This window comes from Hippopotamus amphibius, chromosome 4 (assembly GCF_030028045.1).
Source record: "Hippopotamus amphibius kiboko isolate mHipAmp2 chromosome 4, mHipAmp2.hap2, whole genome shotgun sequence".
Lineage (NCBI taxonomy): Eukaryota > Metazoa > Chordata > Mammalia > Artiodactyla > Hippopotamidae > Hippopotamus > Hippopotamus amphibius.
The window spans coordinates 158,398,658-158,416,015 of record NC_080189.1 but is presented as its reverse complement, the minus strand read 5'-3'; the positions used below and the strand labels follow the sequence as shown (position 1 = coordinate 158,416,015).

Here is a 17,358-nt window from a genome sequence, read left to right as displayed (position 1 = left end):
GGACATAGAGTCGGACAAAGATGCTGGGAACACCAGGCTGAGTTGCTTAGAGTTTGGCCTGTATAGTCAATGGTGAATCGCGGATGATCCTGGAGACATCTCTGGAATGGTTAATCTCTAGGATTAGGTGTTCAGGGGAGAGAGCCTGAAGCCTGTGGCTAAGAGGAGCCTTTTCCAGTCAGGAAGGAGAAGACATGAAGTCTGGACGGTGGTGACAACAGGAACAAAATGGATTGGGCAAACAAGCAAGATTTTATGAAAGAAAAATCCATGGACTCTGGCAGAGGACAGACAGGATGTGGGGTACAAGAGAGGGAGGTGGCGACAGTGACTCTTGAAGTCTTGAGCTTGAGTAATAGAGACATGAGGGAGGCTTAACTGGAATATTCTAGAGGAGGAGGAGGTCATTTGGGGGAGTGATGAAACTTTGACATATGGGTTTGTGGAGACGGCAGGACATCCAGGCAGAAATGTCTAACAGATGCTAGTGTACATTTGTTTCCCCAAAGTTAGTGAGGAACATATACCGATGTCATAGGTAGAAGGGGGCCTGCTTCACATAAGGGTCATCGAGACGCACCTGGTAGGCTGGGACTCATAACTAAAGCATCTGAAGGAGCGTTTATGTCAGATATTCACCCAGAGATCCTGAAGCAGAGCGCACTGGCTGGATTCCCAAGTGTTTGGCGGCTGCCACACTTTATGATACTGCATCTGATTTTTTTACCTTTCGCTGTTTAGCTTCTCCAGAAATGTTGGCAGTTATATTTATTATTTAAATTATTTTCAGTGAAGATTAAAAAAGAATGATATTTTGCTCTTTAAGTTAGTTAAGGACACGCTAATGTATGATTCACTAGAATAAGGAATCGAAGACACCATCTCTGTAAGGGATAGTGGCCCAAAGAAGATGGCTCTTGAGTCAGAAGCCCAGGATTTGTGTCTTGGCTGCAACACTCCCTGCCATGACCTTGGGCAAATCACAAAAACCTCTCTGAGCCTCAGTTTCTTTTTCTGTCAAGTGAGGACAATAAGATTGACCTTAGCGGGTTTTCAAGAGGGTGAAAGGAGACTGTGTGAAAATCATTAGTTCACTGCCTGGTTCATAAATATGCTCAATAAATATTTATTTTTTTAAGCTCTTTATTGGAATATATTTGCTTTACACTCTTGTACCAGTTTTTGAGGTACACCAAAGTGAATCAGCTGTATTTATACATATATCCTCATATCCCCTCCCTCCCGTGACCCCCTCCCCCCCTCCCTGTCCTGGCCCTCTAAGGCATCACCCATCATTAAGTTGATCTCCCTTTGTTATACAGCAACTTCCCGCTATATGCTCAATAAATATTTTTTTTTTTTTTACTAAGTCAAGAAAGGGTACTTATTCCACACTTAAGTTGAGCCCCCGGTGCTGTTCTGTGCTTTGGCTGCTGGCGTTGTCAGGGACCGGGGAAGCATTCTGAGAGTTAAATGAATGATCAGAAATAGCTAATGCTTGTTGAACATTTGTTGTGTGCCAGGCAGTGTGCTGACTACTTTGCACGGATGGACTCGTTTAGTTCTTACAATACCCACTTGAGGTATAAAACTATTATTATCCCCACTTTACAGATAAGGAAACTGAGGTTTGGAGAGATTAAGTAACTTGCCCAAGGTCACACAGCCAATTAGTTGGCATAGAACAACTGACCCCAGAGTTCACCATAATTATGTGACCCTGCTTGTCAACAGGGTGGGAAAGAGTTCCACTAACTCATTTCATGCTTTGGTTTGGGGAGTTTCTGCATTTCTCTGCTGGGGATCTAGAATCAGTTTATAGCGTATTTTGAAATGAAAGCCTTATTGCTTATCTGCATTCTTCCTGTGTTTTTTTTTTTTTTACACCTGTAGCCACATTCATATATAATAAATTTGTAAAATATGCAGAATGCCCTCCCTTGATGAAGACATAGGACTTGTGGATCACTGGCATTTGATAGATCCTGGCTCTGGGCTCACTCCTAGTACATGGATCAGTGCCAGGCCCTGAGGAATGTGGCTTTGAAACATCAGGGTGTTACAGCCTACCCCTACTCCAGCCCCTGGGTTTCTGTCCAGAAGAATTCAGCTTAAAATAAGCATCAAGGGTGGCCTGGAAGAAAACACGAAGCCACAGAAAGGCATCACCAGACCTGGCTCAGTGGGGTGGGGAGAGGGGCGTAGGCAGCCCCTGGGTGGATCCTGTGACTGGGAACCTACATCGTTTTCCTGTCACAGTTGAGGGAATAATTGCTTCAGAAGGCACACGGACCTTGGAGGACTCGGAGAAACAAAGAGTTGTGCAGTGTTAGAATGGAAAGACTTAAAGGTGGTCTGATGCAACTGCCATATTTTATAAACAGGGAAACCAAGTCCAGAAAGGTGTGGGATTTGTTTCTAAAGGGTGCATGGTGGGTTAGTATCAGAGCCAGGGCCAGACCCCAGGTCTGCAGAGGGCCACGCACGCTGCTGGCCTCTGGCTCAAGAGCGTAGGGGAGGGAAGCCCACCTGGACTTGCCAAAGAGCAGCTTCTTGGTGCCTAAATGTTGCAGGACCCGGGCCATTTGTGGAGCCACCACTTTTATCGCTTGAGCTTTGTGGTGCCATCATTACTCTTGAAAAAGCCTGGGCTTTTAACACAGTTGTAGGGATTAACACCCCGCCCTGAGTACACAAGTCTGAGATAGTGGCTTTTTGCCGTGTCCCCTGGGTTTTGTCCGAAGATCATTCACAGCAGGGCTTTTCTTACTTGGGGCTTCTCCAAAGTATGGACGGTCCTCCACCCACCTTGCTGGTTCTGCAGAGAGAAGACCAAGGGTTGTCAGGAAGGTGCGGGGGTCCCCAAACATCCGAACCAGTCTGGTATGGTATGATTCTCCTGTCAGAATGGCCCCTGTTTGTATCTGTCCTGGCCCCAGCAGGACATAAGGTTCAACCTTAGAAGGGCTGAATGGCAGAGAATTTGCTGTTGGAGTGATTGTGGAGGTGTGGGCAGGATAAAAGTAGCAACAAGGAAGAGGGGGAGCCCTCCCTATCCTGGGTCGCAAGGAGCAGGGAAGACTGGCTCCCAAGGGTAGCTGGATCTGGGGGGCAGGGTAGCCCTGCACCAGGGATGCTGCCCAAGCAGGGGTGGGCAGGGCACAGATCCCCATCTCTTCTCTTTTCATCCTCTGTTCTCCTGCCAGTGCCTCCTGATGGCCAAACTCCACTGGAAGCAGAGGGCAAGAGGCCCTAGAGGTCAGTTCCAAGCACTGGGGGGGTGGTGAATGGAGAATGACTAGCACATCTTTGAGCATGTGTGTTTCAAAGTCATACAGACCTGAATTTACATCCTGACTCTGCCATTTAGTGAATTGCTTCAATAACCCCAGACTCAGTTTCCTCCTCCATAAAATGGGATGATAATCCCTACCTCCTGAGCTGTTGTGAGATTGAATGTGAGAACGTGTGCCTGCCTGATAGTCTGTAAGTATGATGCCTTGGAAGCATTGGCAGGTGACGGGCACTGCTGTGTCAATTTTACAGACGAGGAAGTCAAGCTGCAGAGAAAAGGAAGTGCTGTCCTAAGTGCCACGGGGCAGAACTGGGAAAGAGATGCGGCCCGGTGACTCCCAAGACCCAGGCTTTGTCTCTTGGACTCTCATCCCGTAATTGCTTTCAGCCGCTGCTTTCAGGCTCTCGGAAACCCCTGGCTCAGATACCCACTGCGTGCTCCAAGTTGGGCTGATGAAAATGTGCCAGAGTCATTAAGTTATCAGTGGGGAAGGCGGCCGCTTCTCCCCGGCAGGAAGGATTCTGCTGTCTGCGGCAGTCGGCTTTGTTCACACATACTGCCCCTGATTGTTCCTCCTCCTCCTCCTCCTCTTCCTCCCTCCTCCCCTCCTCCCCTCCCCCCCCATCCCTGTAAGGAGTCAGTGGTGTAGGGTTGGAGTGGGGGGCAGGGGGCGCTGCTGTAAATATTCTGGGGCAGCCCTGAAGGTATTCATAACTCCAGACAGGAGGTTCTGCCTGGAGAGTCCAGCTCTGAATTGGGAAGTGGGCAAGCACTAATTCCGCAGCCTGACAGATGGATCTGCCCTGGGGGGACAGAGAGAGAGGAAGGCAAGCTGGACCTTCCTCACTGTCACAGCCGTTCCTCTCCACGTGCGCGGTGGCGCCGGGAACACACAATCCAGGTGCGCGCTGTCAAGGTGAAAAGAAGGACCTTAGGTTGTGCACCACAGGCAGGGTCGACTGGTCCCCGGGGTGATGGCTTCGGAGGCGCGTGACGCCAAGGAGCGGGCCCTGGGGAGGGAGGCTGGAGTGGGAGGACGGGGGCACAGCCCTCTCCTGATGCTTCAGCAGTCTTGGGGCGCAGTCTGATTCTGCACAACAGATAATTCCAGAGTGAGACTGCTGACGTGATGAAAGGATAGCAGATGGTTCTAATACTTTATTTTCAGAATGTATCTTTCCCAGCAGTCTCTTCCTTGCAACTCCATCACCCCAGACCTCAGAGGAGAAACTGCTAGTCCCGTCCCCACCCCCCTCGCCTTCCCTTTAGGCGTTATTCCCTTTGCGGATCCACAGTGTTGACAATAGCAGGTGGCCGTGGCTGCGGCTTACTGGGAGCCCTGCACAGTTTTCAATATATCCTCTCACGTAGCCTGACAACTATGTGGTAGGTGTGCTGTTGTGATCATCCCCATTTTCCAGAAAGGGTGCTGAGGCACAGAGAGATTTAGCCACTCACCCAAGATCACAGTCAGCAGTGAGCTGGGATTTGAACCTAGGCAGTTCAGATCCAGCCTACCCACATACCATTCCAGGGCCTGCCTCTCTGAAGGCAGGGTCGACCCAGAGGCAGGGCCAGAGCTGTTGGTGGCACTAAAATGACCACCGCTGCGTGGTTAACCCCTCCGGCCAGCCTCCCTAGTTACCTGAGAGGGGAATTTTACTCTCAACTAGAACTGGCCGGGTCCTGCATTCACTGTGGCTGCTCTTACACGATCAGGGTGGGGGTTTGGAATAACTTAGTCCCAGATCTCCACCCCCTGCCCCCAGTGTTTTCCAGGACCAGATGCACAATGTCCAGGGCCCAGTGCGAAATGCAAGTGAGGGGCCCTTTGTTTAACAGTATTAAAAATTTCAAGATGACGACAGCAAAGCATAAAACTTGAGTGTGGGACCCTTCCGAGCCCGGACCCTGTCTGAATGCACGGGTCACACGTCTACGAAGCTGGCTCCCAAGTGTTCAGAGTGGCAGGAGGATGTGATGAAATACATATAGAAGGTGAGACAGTGCTGGATTTTCCTTCTCTTCCAAACCAGTCAAAGCAGGATTTCCAAGGCATTTCTTTTCATCGCAGTGTAGCCGTGTGACCCAGATGCGCTTCAAGCGAAATAAATCTTAGAAATCTCTTGTCCCTAGGATGAAGTCATCTGAAGGACTGGGACTTGGGTCAGCAGCTTTGTTTGGGGGTCAGGCATCTTGCTCCATGAGCTCCAATCTCTCCCAACCCTGCTTTCCAAACTCCCCTCCCTCCTGCCTCCTTCCCTTTAGCCCGCACGCCTGAGGACGATCTGTTCTGCTGAAGGACAAGCCGCGCTCAGCCTCCCCGCACTCTGCAGTCCCATCTGCCCACCAGCTGACTCTTCCCCTTCCACAGCCGTGCTGGAAGGAAAGGTCTCTCGGCCCCGTCACCACGTCCTCATTCCCAGGAGCGTCGTAGCTCCCTGCAGTCTTGCCTCGTCCTCCTTGAGGTTGTGAATTCCCTGCTCACTCAGGTGACCTCCTAATTACCAAGCCCAGCGGTCTCCTCTCAGTCCCCATCCTTTGGCCCTTCTGGGGCATCTGACATTTCCCTGGCTCTGCCTCTGTAAAATGGGGGTGCTTGTGGCTGTGAGCAAATTTACGTGAAGCACCAGGGCAGGCCTGGCACACAGTACATGCTCAGTAGCTGTCAGCAGGGGCCGTGACTGCTGGTGTCATTGTTACTGTCACCTGGAAACCCTCTCTGGCTTCTGTCCTCACTTCTGAATCTTTCTTAATAAAAATTTTAAATCGGTTTCTCTTTCTTCACCAGACTCTTAAGATACTGGTGTTTTCTGAGTTCTGCCCTGTGTCCACACCTTTCTTCTTTCTCTCCTCCTTCTCTCCTGGCACGTCTCTCATATCCATACCGTCCGTGGCCACCCTGGCAACTCCAACATCCACATCTCTTTCCTAAGCTCCAGGTGTGTAAGCCAACCTCAGACTGAACTCATTCCCTTCCTTCTTTAAATCTGATGTTCCTCCTAGATGCTTCCAGCCAGGTGCCCAAGTCAGACCTGGCTATTTTTATTGCTTCCCTTAGCTGACAGCGAGTGCAGGCCCCGAGCTGATCAATGGGGCTGCGCCAGTGTGCAGACACACAGGGTCTGCCACGCTTGCGGCTGGTGGGAGAGACACATGTAGAAATGTGACTAGTCCTGGGAAGGTGACACACCGGGGTCCTAATTTTGATTGGAAAGACTCGAGGCCTGAAGGACGGTGAAGTGTCAATCAAGCAGATTGGGGGTGCGGGACGTTCTGGGCAGAGGGAAGGGCTTGTGCAAAGGCTCTGTGGTGGAAAGAAAAATGTTGAAGAAATGAAAAGGCCAGTGGGCAGGAGGGCTGAGAAGGAGGTGGAATGTGGCTTCAGGTGAGGCTGGGGAGGTGGATAGGGGCTGGATGGCGCGTGGCCAGGAAGGCCGAGTTAGTGGAAATCTTTTTAGGCTTCTCCTTTCTGCTGACTCCCATCTGCTCCTCCTTCTACCAGATTCTCTCTCTTTAACCTCTCTCCTACCCTGAAGTCCTCACTGTTCACACACTGAAAATTAAAATAGCCTCTTGCCACCTCCAAATCCATCTTTTGCAGTATTGTCTGAAGCGGTATTCCTAAAATGTAAATGTGATTAAGTTGGTCTTTGGGATACCTACAGTCCTCCCCTGGCTTCCCACGGTTGCGATAACATCCTGCCCACCTTCCTCTCCTTAGTCCCCCTCATACCTGCCCTGATTCCCCCTTCCCACCGGCTTTACTTAACTATCCTGCGGTTCCCCAAAGGTGCCGGCAGAATGTGCTTTGGTGCCCGCAAGCCTTCCTCCTTTGGCTGCCTGGTGATGCCCTGCTATCTCACAACCTGCAGCTCATCCACCTCTTCTGGGAAGCCATCCCCCCACCCCCACGCTACTTAAGCCTGTGTGCTGGCCCCTCCTCTTTGCGGGGCACAGGCTCACATTGGTGTATTTATCCCACCTCCCTCCTTGCTGGTAGATGTGTATGTCTCCTCTGCTAGACTGCAGACTCCTGGAGGGAGGGGACTGGGGCTCATTTATGTGTGTCCTCTGGTGCCTTACTGGGCACACATTAGGTGTTTAATAAATGTTTTCTTGAAGACCCGCTGATGAAGGAACAACATGCTATAAGCAGGTGGTGAAAAATGAAGCTCCACCTGGAAAGCTCTGCATGTAGGGGTCGTGGTTAAGGGGTCTGGCTTCCAGGACCTCTATGTGCTGTCTGCTTCTGTTTCTTCTAATAACTGAACACAGGTCTCAGGGCTGCCTCCTGCTGCCCTCTCCTGCCACCTCCATCCATCCAGAAGGGCAGGTGCACGCAGGGCGGGCAGAGTCAAGCCTCAATATATACAGTCTTCTAGCAGAGTAGTTCTCAGACTGTGGTGTGTCAGAATCACCTGCAGGGCCTGCTCAGCCACAGATTGCCGGCCCCACCCCTAGACGTTCTGCTTCGGTAGGTCTGGGGAGGAGCCCCAGAATCTGCATCTCTAGCAACCTCCCACGCGATGCTGTTGGTCCTGGCCTGGGCACTACTCTTTTAGAATCTCTCTTTTAGCAAAAGGATCTGTTCTAAGAATAATTCCTCTCTGTGGTGTTGGGGAAGGAGATATGGGAAGCTTTTTGCTTGGGTTCGGTTTTGTAGGTTTTAAGAACTATTAGTGTGAGATTAATGGGGACAGATGGAGCCAGTTCTACACGCTTCCCTCCTCACCCACTTCCTGGCTTTCCTACGACGTTTTCTATGTTCACTCATCAGCTATTCAGTGGGTATGTTTTGAAGGTGTAAAACGTGCATGGTGGCACGGGAGGTGGAGTTGTTGACATCAAGATGAAATCGATGTGAAACTGTCCTTAAGACAGGTCCTCCAGTGCAGTCATAATTATAATTCAAGGAGATCAAAGAAGACATGCCTACTCGGGTGGGGAGGGAGCTCCCCATCAGTGGAGTTGTTCCAGGAAGGCATCTAGAGTGTTGGCGGGAATCAAACCATTTGACAGGTAGTTAGACCACACGCCTCTTACGACACTGGAATTGTGTGATTACGGAAGATGGTGGTAACGGACACAACAACATGGCACAGATAAAATGTGGTTGAGTGTGCGGTGGGGAGATCTGCAGAGGCAGCTGAGGTTTCCCCATATGAGTACGGACATTATTGTCCTTATTTTGAATAAACATTTATTCCTCACCAGCAATATGCTTGGTGATGAAATGAATTTATATCCAGTGACCCCATAATTTGTTGTTTATTGACCTTAGATCGTTCAAACCGTTAAATAGAAAAAGCCACCAGCAGGCCCACAGTGTGCCTCATGGGTCTCCTTAGGTCTCATTTCCCGAGTCAAATGGAATTGAGATGTGTAGCACCATGTTATTATTATTATTTTTTGCAATATTTATGAGAGAGAGAGAGAAGCCAATTGCATTTATAGTCACTAGTCTCTAACTTGATCACCCACTTGAGTTTCAGACTCTCACCTTGTTAAGAAAGTCCAGCCAATTGCCAGATTCCATAGTAGAGGTAAGGGTCAAAGTCCCTCTTTCAGGAGGGTCCAGCACTTAAGATGTGGTAGACCACACTGAAGCCTCTTGTCCCTCTCACTACTGTCTATTGAGCATCTATTATATGGTGGGTACTGAGTGAGATACTTTACAAATATCATTTATAATCCTTCAAGGTAAGTAGTACTGTCATCATTTTCAGATTTTAAAAAAAGACACAGATTATGTGTCTTGTCCAGTTTCACACAGCAGAACTCCTCAGTTCGATTTTGGAAGACAACATAACCATACAATTGAAAATCATGGTAAAACATAGGCCAAAAATTATAGATCTATCTCAAGTCTGAGTATAGATGCAAAATGCAAAATTAGAAAATAGAATGCAGCAGTATACAAATAGGTAATACACTCTGACCAAATGGGGGACATTTTAGGAATGCAAGAATTGCTCAGTAATAGGAAGCGTTAGGAAATCAACATAATTCACCATATCAACAAACTAGAGGAGAGTCAATATTAGTAGATGCCGAAAGGACAGCTGGTAAAATTCTCCTATAATAAAACTCGAACTCAGGAATGAGAGGAGCTACTTAAACTTGATGAGGACTAAAAACTAGCCACTTATATCATTCTAAACAATGAACCACTAAATCCAATTTCACTACAATAGGAAAAGCTTGCTTTTGCTATTTTAAAATACTGTCTTGGTGATTCTTACAAATGAATTAAGCTAAGAGGATAAAATAGTTTGTATAAATATGAGAAAGAAGAGATGACATCTCTTTTTGCCAATGGTTATAGTACCTGAAAAACCTAAGAGAATCTAGTAAGAAAGGAAACCTCACCAGAAATAAGAAGGGGAGGGGGTAAGCGGGCTGGGTAACGGCTCTTCTCTGTACTGTGGAGATCATGCAGCTGCTCAACACTGGCACCTGGAAGTGGGCTGTGGACCCCTGTCTGGTGATGAAGTCTGTACTCTTTCCACTTGGTGATGTGTTTACACTTGCTGCTGTAACCCAGTCATGTGAAGGGAGAATCTCCTAAAGCTGGCAACCTCAGCTGCTCCTGCAGATTGGGTGGGGATTGCTTTCCTGGGGAGAGGTGGGGACAGGACGAGAGGGCGGGGACAGGAGTTTTACTGGAAGACCTTCGCGGCTTCCGCTACCAGCGGTGCCATCCCTCCAGGGGCTGAGATATTGGGCTTTCGGCGGGGAGGGTGGTGGCAGTGATCTGGTCTTAGCCATTTAGGTCCTGAGCAGTCAGCCAAGGGAGCTGCCCCTTCCTTCTCCTTGGCTCCAAGACACCATATTTGTGTTGTTCGTGGCGCTTGCTTCCTACCGTCCACCTGAGAGGTAGTGCCTCTGCTAGGACACATTTTTAGAGATCGGGGTATCAGAGGCTTCCTGGGCCAAGGGCACAAGCTCTTGGTTGCCACATCGACCAAGGATGCTTCACATTCATGGTTTTCATGGTGGAAGTGATATGTGTTTTTCTGGCACAAAATCACTGGATGATAGATCAGAAATATGATCCATGTAAAGCTTTTGTACTTCGTACAGAGTCAACCACGGGGCGGTGGAAGTCGTACTGCACAGGAATCCAGGAGACTAGGTCCCAGTGGCTCTGCCACAACTAGCTGTGTGTTCCCAGGCAAAGCACTTAGCCTTGCTGGGCCCCACTTTCCCCATCTGTGCCATGGGGTGTTGGACTAAATAGACGCCCAATGCCTTTTAACTTCACAGGTATAATACTTATCACCCTTACCATGTACCTAGCTCTGTTCTAAGTGCTTTGCGTAGAGATTAACTCATCATAACAACTCAAGAGCTAGGAACTACTATTATTCTCATTTTCCCTCTGAAGAAACTGAGGCACATAGAGGGCAAGTGACTTTCCCAGGGTCTCACAGCTGGGAAATGATGTCGCTCTTACACAGTTCAACTTCCGTCTTCTACTTACATGGTTTTTCTTTACCTGGGTCCGTGTTATTATAGCGGTGTTGGTTCTGTCCAGTGGGGTGAGGGGTGTTGGGAGTGGGAGACATTTTTTCAGGGAAACCCAGCTCTGGGGTGGATGGATGGGAGTCACTGCCTGGGAGAAGGATGGCAGTGGCTACAGAGGTTGCTAACGTTTGTGTTTTCCCTTCCTTTCCTCTCTTCCTCTCTAGTCTGCGGCAAGCGCTACAAGAACCGGCCCGGACTCAGCTACCACTACGCTCACACTCACTTGGCCAGCGAGGAGGGGGATGAGGCCCAAGACCAGGAGACCCGGTCCCCACCCAGCCACAGAAACGAGAACCACAGGCGTGAGTTCCCGGTTGCTGGGTTGGGGGAGTGATGAGGTGGGTGGGCTACGGAACATTCCTTTCCGTTCACCTCTGGCGTCTTCTGGTGGCACTGTTGATTGGTCTCAGTGACCTGTGGTGAGTTGGCTATTTCAACCCAGCCCCAGATGCCCCTTGTGGGCCAGCTGAGCCCCAGGCTTAGAGGGAGCCGGGCAGGAGGGGCACACCCAGCGCTGCTCCCAGAGGTCTGGAGGCAAGTGTTAAGTCGGAAGGGAAACATCCTTACCTGGCCATTGTCAAAGGCCAGACCTGCTCCTCTTTTCCCTCAGCTCCAGAAAACCTGTTCACAGCTGCTAACCTGAGTCAGGCAAAGCCGTGAGGTGTGTCAGTTGAGACAGACGTTCCAAATGTCTCCTTGGCCACCAAGAGACGTAGAATATTCTTGATCCATTGCCTTGGCTCTTACAGGGTCACACTTTTGATAAGGGCTCTCCTGCCTTAGGAATACTTAGCTCTAGAGCCTCCATGCTCTTCGTGTGAGCGCTCCGTCAGCAGACGTGATCTGGGTGCTCTTGTTGGGGATATTGGGCTCTGAAGACCCAAAATGATCCTGAAGATTTGTGTTTCCACTTCTATTCTTTCTTTCCTTCCTTAACTTTCAGGTTTGAATTAGGGACTCACAAAGGGCTCGGCATTCACGTGTCTTCCCTCTACAACATTCCTTACGGTTTCTGGGCCCACCCCAAACTCAGAATGGGATGGGAGAATGGGACCTTTAGGGCTTGCTTCAAGATGTGGGTCCTTCTGGGATCATGGGTGATCTGGGATCATGGGGTGAAGAATAACTGTGGACATGCCATATGTTTTTTATTTTGCTCAGAAGATTTTGTGTAGGTGCTCTATTTATTTATTTATTTATTTAATTTTGGCTGCATTGGGTCTTTGTTACTGTGCACGGGCTTTCTCTAGTTATGGCAAGTGGGGGCTACTTTTCATTGCGGTACACAGGCTTCTCATTGTGGTGGCTTTTCTTGTAGAACACAGGCTCTAGGCATGGGGGCTTCAGTAGTTGAGGCACGCAGTCTCAGTACTTGTGGCTCGTGGGCTCTAGAGTGCAGGCTCAGTAGTTGTGGCGCACGGGCTTAGTTGCTCTGCAGCATGTGGGATCTTCCTGGACCAGAGCTCGAACCCGTGTCCCCTGCATTGGCAGGCAGATTCTTAACCACTGCACCACCAGGGAAGCCCTGTGTGGGTGCTCTTAAAGTGAACAATTCAATGTAATTCAAGGGATCAGGCCTTTAAAAATATTCAGACTCTAGCGTTTAAGGGTGACTCCTGTGCATTTCAAACTCAGTCAATTAATGTCGATGGACTGCCTTCACCAGATATTTGAAACAACGAACACACCTTGGCCAAGACCTTTCTTTGGTTCAGTGTGGGTTTTCACGTAACCCCCACCCCAACTTTCCCCTTGTAGCATTGCCTCCTGTGTTAGTTTCCTCGGGCTGCTGTAACAAACACCAAAGACTGCCTGGCTTAAAGAACAGAAATTGGTTTTCTCACAGTTCTAGAGGCTGGAAGTCCTAGATCAATCCTCCATCAGGGTTGGTTTCCTCAGAGGCCTCGCTCCTTGGCTTGCAGGCAGCCACCCTCTTGTTGCCTCTTCACACGGCCATCCCTCTGTGCACGTGTGCTTCCAAAGTCTCTTTGTATGTCTAGATTTCCTCTTATAAGGACACCAGTCAGGTTGGATTAGGGCCCACCCTAACAGTCTCATTTTAGCTTTTGGTCTTTCCTCACCTCTTTAAAGGTCCTGGATCCAAATATAGTCATATCGTGAGCTACTTGGGGTTAGGGCTTTGACATGTGAGTTTTTTTGGGGGGAGGGCCACAATTCAGGCCGTAGCACCTTCTTTAATTCTTGCTCTCTCTCAGGGTTCAAGCCTTTCATGTGACAGACCCTTTGTTTTCTTACCAACTATTGTCTTCTGCTTTTCAGAACCTGAAAAGCAGGCAGGAGGTGCCCACCTCCTCCCTGTGCCAGTTTCTCAGCTACAATGCTGAGCTCTCTGCCTGCTCCCTGGGGAGAGGTTCCCTTGGTCCAGTCACCTTTGTCTTCCAGAAAAGAAAATTTATTGACCTGTACTGATCGGCGGGTTTTTGCGTTTCCCGTCTCGCCTCTCATCCCTTCTCTGATCTAAGGGGCTAAGGCGTAGCTATTGTCTGCTGCCTCGAGGAGGCCGGGAACAATCTCCTTTGATTTGGGTTGCTGTCTGGAAAGTGTTTATTAGCGATGGTTGCTCCGTCTAAAGTATTTATTAGCTTTGTATTATTTCCCGCTCCCGCCAGGGCTGGCGTATCTCCTTTACGTCTCTTCTCAAATGTCAGGCTGTTGTGTCCCCGTGCGTAGGTGCTTTCCTCACACTGCAGGGTTTGGAGTGCTTCTCTTTGGTCTGGATCTCTTTCATGTGTGTGCATGGTGATGGTAGCCACAGAGGAAGGTTCCTTGTGACCCCCAGGTGGACTGCGGGCCCCCAGTGGATAGAGAGGGTCTCCTCCTTAGCCTTTCCTGTGGGCCCCTCCTGGCTGTCTGTTGCCTTCCGCGATGGGCACTTGCCCCTATTCTTCTTTGTCCACCGGGATCCCCTCATGCAGTCTTGTGGGTCCTCATGTCCGCACCGTGAGGCCAGGCAGCCTTGCTTAGGGAGGAAGCGGCATCTTTTCTCCTGGGTGGAGGTGCATCCGTAAGTATCTGGCCGCATGTTGCCCTCTCTCTGTGGGTTTGCCAGCGGGCACTCTCGCTCCAGCCCCCTCCCCGCCCACACCCTGCTCGTGAGGACTCGGGCTCTTCATAAAGGACCATTTGACGACCCAAGGATTTTAAACTGCATAGAAAAGAACAGCTGTACCTGGGCTCCTCCGGGGCCTTCTCACACCAGGAAGGTTCCAGAACCCTCACAAACACCTTTTCTGTGATGAACTCTAATCTTATTTGCAGGGAGGGTGCGGCAGAAAGGCCCTCCGTGTCCACAGAAGCCCTCCCTTTCCTCTTCCCCAATTCCTCTGGACAAATCCGAGAGGCAGAGGCTCCTCCTGGGTTCCCTGCACCACAGACACCACCGACCTGTTTGTTGCTCCGAACGTGTGCTGCGCCCCCTCCCACGTTCCCCTGGTGGGTGCCCTCCCCACCCCCCCAGCCATGTTCTCGTGAGTACTAACTGCCAGCATCATCAATACCCAGTCATTAGCTGCTCCCACTGTTTGGCGTGGGGGTGGGCTCCCATCCATCCTGCCCCTAAATGCCACTGGGTCTGTACGGTGAATCAAATGTGACAGCTCTGCAGCATCCTAAGGTCTAGCTTTGTGATCCTCCCGTGGCAGGGCTTTTGGAGTGGGGGAGGGAGGCAGGAGAGCTTAATCCAAGAGGCTCATCTGCCGTTCCCCCAGGAAAAGTTCTGGAACGCCCGTGAGGTGGGAACGCGGACCTGCCCCCCTTGAGCAGAGCTGCAGGGGGACCGCCACTGCTTGCGAGCACAGACCTATAGGAAAAACAGCCCTGCAGGCTCAGGAGTTGTCATTGTCGTGGGCATCTGCGTTTGCACCGCCTGCAGCCGTCGAGACCTTTTGACTTTGGTCCTCCTGCTGTCCCTGGCTGCATCCCCCCAGCTGTGCCTCCAGCAGAGCCTATTGCTCATCCCTGCTCCTGCTGCTGCGGAAAGGGCAGAGCAGAGTGCTGGAGCCAGCACTAACCACCCCCCCCGCCCCCACCCACGCCGCCCTGTGCTGCCAGCTCAGCACTCGGCGGCCATTCCTCCCGTCCTCCGCCCCTCCCGGCTGATGTTCTCCCACCTTTGTTCCTCTCCTAGTCTCTCATTTTCTCCCGAATGTACGTGGCTTGTCTCATCAGTAGGCTTGTCCCCTTTCCTTTGTGCCCTTGCTTCTCTGTCTCCACTCCAGGCAGCCCCGGGATGCTTGGAGCTCAGACACTCCCCTTGGGAGACAGGACTTTTCTGATGGGGGCTTCCCTGCCTGAGCTGCTGCCCTTCTCCTCCCTGTGGGAGGCTGCATTCTTCTTCCTTCTATTTCTTTGACCCGCTTCACCTACTTTCTACCAGTGAAATCACCGTGTGTGTGCACATGTGTGTTTGTGCATATATATAGATATACACACCCAGATGTGTGAATGAAAGGAGGGAGGGTTTGGCAGGTTAGGACTCTGAGAGGTGCCACTCAGAGGCATCCTGTTGTGACTCCTGAAGTGTCACCTTGGTAAACAGGGTAGCAGAAAGAGCACTGGGTTAGAATTCAAAACTCCTTTGACACAGGCTCACAATGTCAAAGCTCTTCTTGAATTTTTCACCTTCTCTGCACAGTGGGAAACTATTATAGATGATGTTTTCAAGGTACCTTTTATGGGGGTGGGATGGGTATGGGCATTTCTGGGGTCGTGGACCTGTATGAAAAAGATGTGTGAAGAAATTCAGTCTAGTACATTCATTTGTCCATCCATCCATCCACCCATCCATCTATTGGTTAAGTAACTGTGTATCGAATACTTACTGTCTTGGTCCCTGTCCTCAAGGAGCTCACGGTTGTGAGTAGGAATGGTAATAGGGTAGGTATAGAATATGGTGAAGGAAGTATAGAATATGGTGAAGGGCTCAAGGGCACAGCATACTTTTTACTTCTTAGGGCAGTAGTGCTCTAAGTGTGGCGTCCGCGTCACCTGGGAACTTGCTGGAAATGTAGGTTCTTGACTCCACCAGACCTCGGGAAACAGATACTCTGAGGATACAGGCCAGCAATCTATGTTTTAAAAAGCCCTGCAGGGCATTGAAAGTGTCAGATCATTAGAAACATTAGAACGTTTAAAAAGCATTAGGGGATTTGCAAAGCCTTCACTGAGGAGGTGACCTTCAAGTTAGCCCTTGAAGAATGAGGAGAAATTTACTGGGTGGGAGAGGGCTTCCCAGGTAGAGAGAACTGTGTGTACAAAGGCAGGGAGGTGTGAAATAGCATCTTGTGTTCAGAGAGCTGGTCGTAGTTGTGTCTGACAGTGGTATTGGAGAAATGATGGAATGTGGGCGGGACCGCAGCTGGAAGCGTCTTCACTGCCAGGCTGTGTAGCTGTCATCTTGTAAGCAAAGGAGAGCCATGGTAGCAATTACTAGAAGTAAGAACAAATGACTTATAAAGAAATGTGTGTGATATTAATTGTTGTCTGGTATATCTCTTATTTAATAGCATACGTGAATATAAAATGCTCTCCGCAACACACTTGGAGCCCCTATGGGGGAAATATGTTTTAAAGTATGGATCTATAAAATTTATTCCAAGCCCATTTCTCAGGTCCCTGGAATGGAAGTTGAGGTGTCCTCATTCCCCGGAGGTCTCAGTCTTCTAATAGTGGTGGCCTGGCATATAGCTAGGCTCTCAGCGTCTGTCAAGAGCAGAAAAGTCCCCACCCCAGTGTGCCTTTGGAGGGCATGTTGTACTCTGCAAAACTGAAAGAGGAGAGCTGCGTTGATTAAGGGTAATGTCGGCTGATTAGATAATCTGAAAATTAGTCTGATAATGTGCAAATTATCTAAAAGAAGCATATGATGTCATTGCCACACTGATGGGAAAGATCGAACAGATGTTAGTCTTCTGACATCTCTGTCCTCTAACATATGGCCCAGGGGCAACGGATATAGCTTTAAGAGAGAGAGTGAAAATCACGTTTGACACAAGCTTAAGAGTTTTGGATCACTCTGAAAGGTGGCTGAAAAGCTGTAAAATCCACACAACTCACCACTTACCCAACCTTGACGCAGGAAGTTCAGGTTTTGTTACCGGGCAGAGAGAGGGCGGTTCAGACCCAGGGCTCCATCTGGAAAAGGGAGCTGCCTCTTGCTCTCCAAAGAGCAAATTTGGAAACTAACAACGGATTACAGATTGCAAAGCAGAGAAGAATCTGAGGGGTTGTTCTGGCCTTGAAGGTATACCTGGAGTTAACTCTGCAGACCTGTGGGTCATCCACACTCTCGACCCAGTGGCTGAGAAAACGGCATTGGAACCGGCCAGGCCAGGGTGTGTATCGCGACTCCGCCGCGCTGCCGTCTTCTGTCTGTGTGGATGTGGGTCAGTCACTTACGCGTCTCTGCTCCTTCGTTGCCTCATCTGGGAAACAGAGAGAACCATCATTCTGCCCCCACGGGGTTGCCCTGAGTCTTCAGTGAGGCTGTGTGGGTGTCTGGCAGTGGGCCCACA

The 17,358-nt window shown here is 49.9% G+C and overlaps 1 protein-coding gene across 1 annotated transcript in view; it reads left to right on the top strand.

Moving 5' to 3' along the window:
- The window catches only part of DPF3 (double PHD fingers 3), a 201,314-nt gene that overhangs the window by 169,898 nt on the left and 14,058 nt on the right, over positions 1-17,358 (top strand). The window contains exon 7 of the mRNA XM_057733524.1: positions 10,990-11,127. Coding sequence (XP_057589507.1) covers positions 10,990-11,127 — 138 coding nt within the window. The remainder of the gene's footprint in view (positions 1-10,989; positions 11,128-17,358) is intronic.